This window comes from Dioscorea cayenensis, chromosome 14 (genome assembly GCF_009730915.1).
Source record: "Dioscorea cayenensis subsp. rotundata cultivar TDr96_F1 chromosome 14, TDr96_F1_v2_PseudoChromosome.rev07_lg8_w22 25.fasta, whole genome shotgun sequence".
In the NCBI taxonomy this organism is placed as follows: Eukaryota; Viridiplantae; Streptophyta; class Magnoliopsida; order Dioscoreales; family Dioscoreaceae; genus Dioscorea; species Dioscorea cayenensis.
Genome location: NC_052484.1, coordinates 12197186 through 12201741, shown reverse-complemented (window position 1 = coordinate 12201741; position 4556 = coordinate 12197186). Strand labels below are relative to the sequence as shown.

The 4556-nt window shown below is 33.5% G+C and overlaps 1 protein-coding gene across 1 annotated transcript; it reads left to right on the top strand.

Moving 5' to 3' along the window:
• The first annotated feature begins 2301 nt into the window (after positions 1-2301).
• LOC120276138 (FCS-Like Zinc finger 5-like) lies at positions 2302-3176 on the top strand. Its single transcript, XM_039282869.1, has 2 exons — positions 2302-2345; positions 2673-3176. Exon 2 carries the CDS (start codon positions 2715-2717, stop codon positions 3174-3176), a length of 462 nt encoding a protein of 153 aa, XP_039138803.1. The 5' UTR covers positions 2302-2345; positions 2673-2714.
• Positions 3177-4556: the final 1380 nt, after the last annotated feature.

The following is a 4556-nucleotide window of genomic DNA, read 5'->3' as shown; positions in this document are numbered from 1 at the left end:
ATTTATATCATATAATTGTATCATTTATTACGTATTTTGTTTTAAATATTAATATTTTTACTAATATTATATATCCATGATATTTTAAAAAAAAATTATAACTAAAACTTTTTTATAAAAATCCATATTAAAATAAAATTTACAATTACCTAAATAACCCAAAGCCATTTTATTTGCCAAAGCCCAGTCATCCTTCATGCGCTGGGCTGTAGGCCTGATAATTTTTAAAACAAAATACTGATTTTTTTTGCGTTTTGATCCATTTTTTCTTTTATAATTATTAAAGTGACTTATTTGTAGATTTTTTAAAAAAAAATTGTTATTTATTTTTCAAATTTTACTAGTAAATAATCCACTGGACTCAGGAACCAAAACGTGATTCATTTTTAGCTATGGTTTATAAATTTTATTATTTATTAATTATATAATATATGGATTGATTGGTAATTATTTTAAAAGATTACTGTTCTTTATTGTAGAAGTTATAAATTAAGATAATACAACCAGTGAGAACGAGCCACATCTCGGTTTGATCATAACTAGCATAGACGAGCCACATCTCCGTTTTATCATAACTAGCACTCTGTTTTTCATAACTAGCACGGAACCGTGTTCATTGGATCATCTCTAGTCTTTTTAAAACCCTTTTATTTAAAAAAAAAATATATATATACATTGCATTTTATTATTAAGATAGCAAGCATCATCTCAAAATAATGCTATGGATAGAAACCACATCCATAAAATAGATCATGTTTACCTATACTATGACGCACCGCTAGATGACCAAACGCGGGCATATGTACATGGACATGGTAAATAAAATAAAAAAAATATTAAATAATAATGATGAACTCATCTATTTGTCATTGTTTATATAGAAAATTTTTATTTCTAATCCCATTAGGAAATTAGCATTGTGTTTTGAATTAATATCAAACAAAAAAAAGGAGATAAATAAAAATCATAATGATGAATCATATTCTCCTACTTCAAATAGGAGAAAAAAAAAGGAGATAAGGAGCATTATCCTATTCCAAATAAAAATGGGGGTGTAAATGAAAAATAACAATAATATAAAGAAAAAAGAAGAGGAAAGAGAATATATATATATATATATTTATATATTTGAAGATATATATATATATATATTCGTTTGAAATTTCAAATATATATATATATATATATATGAATAGTAATAAAAAGGGAGGGAAATTCAAAAAATAAAAAATAAAATAATAATAATAAATATAAAAAAAGAGGAGATTATGGATAGTGATGGAAATTTTAAATTCAAATTTTTTAAAAAAAAAATCTCTCCCGGAGTTGGAGATTCGTGTTGAGAATTTTTGGGACAAAAAAAAAGGGACAAGGGGAGAGATTGAAGAAGGAGAGACAGAGAAGGAGAAAAAAAGAGACGGGAAGAGAAGAAGAGAAGAAGATAGAGAGAAGAAGAAGACGAGGAACGTTGGATAGACAAAACAAAAAAAAACGATTTGGTTCAGATAGCAAAAAAAAAAAAAAGAGGTACTATGTTTCTTTTTAAAAAAAAGATCCATTATTGTGTAATCCTTGCATGCGTCTTTGCACATGCCCGTGTGCATTTAAAGAAGAATATATGCATATATATATATATATATATATATATATATATGTATATAAAATTTTTCATGCATTTAAAGAGCAATAGATGCCGTACGTGCAGATTCCTTTCTCTTTCTAAAAGAATATATATATTTTCTTTTTTGTACATGCATGTACATGCATTATCATGAATCTTTTTCTCTAAAAAATATATATATGTAATTGCTTTCCATTCATTTAAAGGAAAAAGCCCATGCACGTGCATGCATTCATAGCATGGTTTTCTTTTCTTTCTCTTGTCTTCTCTCTCCTTCTCTCGCTGTAATCTCCGAACTATGCATATATGCTTCCTTCTCTCTTTTCGTTTGCCCACCAATCGAAGCCTGCTCGTCTTCTCTCTCAAGAACATCATCAGCATCATCAACGGCAATATGGGCGATGGTAGCCGGATGAGATCTCGCTTCGATGAGGACCACAACTCAACCCAACTCAACGACGTCACTGTCCGGCGAGTCCTTGTCGACAAGCCTCCATTCACATTAAGTCGGTTAAAGAAATCCATCCCGCCATCCCTCTCCTCCTCACTGCCTGGCCTCTGTACTAGATCATTCAAGGCCCCGTTCTCACCGGCGTTTTGGGTCATCGGTCACGAGTGTGACCGATGCTTTCTCTGACTACTCTCTTCTTTCTCCTCTTTTGGGTGAGAGTTTCAGAGCTCCACCGCCATGGCTGATCTTGAGCTCCTCCTTCTGCTTGGGTTCTTATTGTTTGTAGAGTAATGAAAAGAAAGTATGAGTAAGAGAAGGCAAGGCACTCAGTTTTAGGTTCTCAACATGAGATTCCAAAAAGGATCTACTTTGCATTCACCCCATTCAACATACATATATAGAGATGGCCAACAAATGCAAGCCAACTCACAACCCACGTGATAACTTAAACAGTACAAGCACCTACATAATAGAACATGATATTAATCTAAGATAGTTGACTCAACATAACAAAGAAAAGACTAAACCATGTTAACGTGTAAGCCATACATGCACAGCTAGCGTAGCTGCATAAGGTCTAGCTTCTGGACATTTCAACACTTATAGCATTGGAGAAGCAAGTAAAAAGGAGGGAAACAAGGCATGTTGCTTGGAAAGAGACCTCGGCCTCCGATGCGGTGGACGACGAGCATGACTGAGTCCATCCCTGATGTTGGAGTAATTGAAATGATGAAGCCTCAGGCTGAGCAAAACCAGAGAACGGCTGCGCCGGTGGATGTCCCCGAGTGGCTTACCTCGAGTTATGTGGCGGCGGTGGCCACGCCCAGAGCTGGGCACCGGAGGAATTCTGCGGATTTCTCTGTTGTTGATACTGCGCCTTTTCTCAAGGCTTGTAGTCTTTGCAAGCGTAGGCTTGGGCCTGGTAGAGATATCTTCATGTATAGGGGTGAGATGGCCTTCTGCAGTCTGGAATGCAGGCAACAGTGGATGAACTATGATGAACGGAAAGGAAAGTGCACATTGTCATCGATGAAGAAAGACACTCCGTCATTGTCCACCGGAACTGATTCCTCTGGCAGTGGTGAAACTGTTGCAGTAGCTTGAAAATCAAAGGAGTAGAGATCTTCTCCGACTTCAGTTAAACAAGACCGAAGAAGCACTATATATATTATTTGTTGCAAGCCACAATAGACTTTACAGCATCAATGAAGATTAGCAATCAGAATTATGTAATGCAAGCTTGATGCTTCTCTACTTCCTTATCCTATCTTTTTTGTTCTTGATGATGAGAAGAAATGAAAAGAGTTGCAAGATGTGATGATACTTAAAAAAAAAAAAAAGGAAAAATATGAAATGAAAAGAGGTGTACAAAATTTTCCTTGAAGAAGATGAAAAGAAAAGAGGGGAAAATAAAAATGATGAAAGGTGAATAGGAAAAGGAAAAAAATGAAAAAAATGAAGGGGGAATTTTAAAAAAGAGAGAAGGAAAAAAAATATGAAAAAAAATTAAGGGTGAATGTAAAATAAGAGGAGAAAGGAAAAATATGGGAAAAATGAAAGGATGAGTTAAAAAAAAGAGAGAGTAAAAAATAAAATATATATATATATATATATAAAGGATGAATTTGAGTGGGGGTATTTTGGTAATTTTATTTTTTGCAAGGCCTTCTATAGAAAAATCCTATGGAATTTCTCTCATTTCACCATAAAGCTTTCCTTTCTTAGGGTAACAAGAATTTCTATGAAATTTCTCACTCCACCATGAAGCTTGACTTTCTTGGGGTAACGAGAATTTCTATGAAATTTCTCTCATTCCACCTTGAAGTCTTGACTTTCTTGGGGTAACGAGAATTTCTATGAAATTTCTCTCATTCCACCTTGAAGTCTTAACTTTCTTGGGGTAACGAGAAATTTTTCTGATTTCTCTAATTTCACCTTGAAGTCTTGACTTTCTTGGGATAACGAGAATTTCTATGAAATTTCTCTCATTCCACCTTGAAGTTTTGACTTTCTTGGGGTAACGAGAAATTTTCTATAAATTTCTCTCATTCCACCTTGAAGTCTCGACTTTCTTAGGGTAACGAGAAATTTTTTATAATTTCTCTAATTCCACCTTGAAGTCTTGGCACTTTTGGGGTAAAGAGAAATTTTTTATAAAAGAAATCAAACCCTCTCTTCAAACTCACTTTGAGGTTTTTTGACACTCATTGGAGTAAAAAAAAAAGTGAAATGAAAAAAAAATTCTTAAAAAAAATGAAATAATGAAATAATTTACAAAAATATCTCTTATCAACACTCATTAAAAAAATAGAAGAGTTGACTCTCGTTGGAGTAAAAAAAAAAAAATCAATGGTCAAGGCTCAAAATCATCGAAGAGTCAAGATCTAAATATCATATAAGCGACAAATGCAACTCTGAAGTTTCAAGACATCAAGAAGGTAAATGCTTGAGGAGTTTCACAAGTCAAGGAGCTGGAGATTTTAC

Excerpts from the sequence above, each read along its gene's own strand:
- LOC120276138 (XM_039282869.1), top strand. The coding sequence starts at position 2,715 with ATGTTGCTTGGAAAGAGACCTCGGCCTCCGATGCGGTGGACGACGAGC.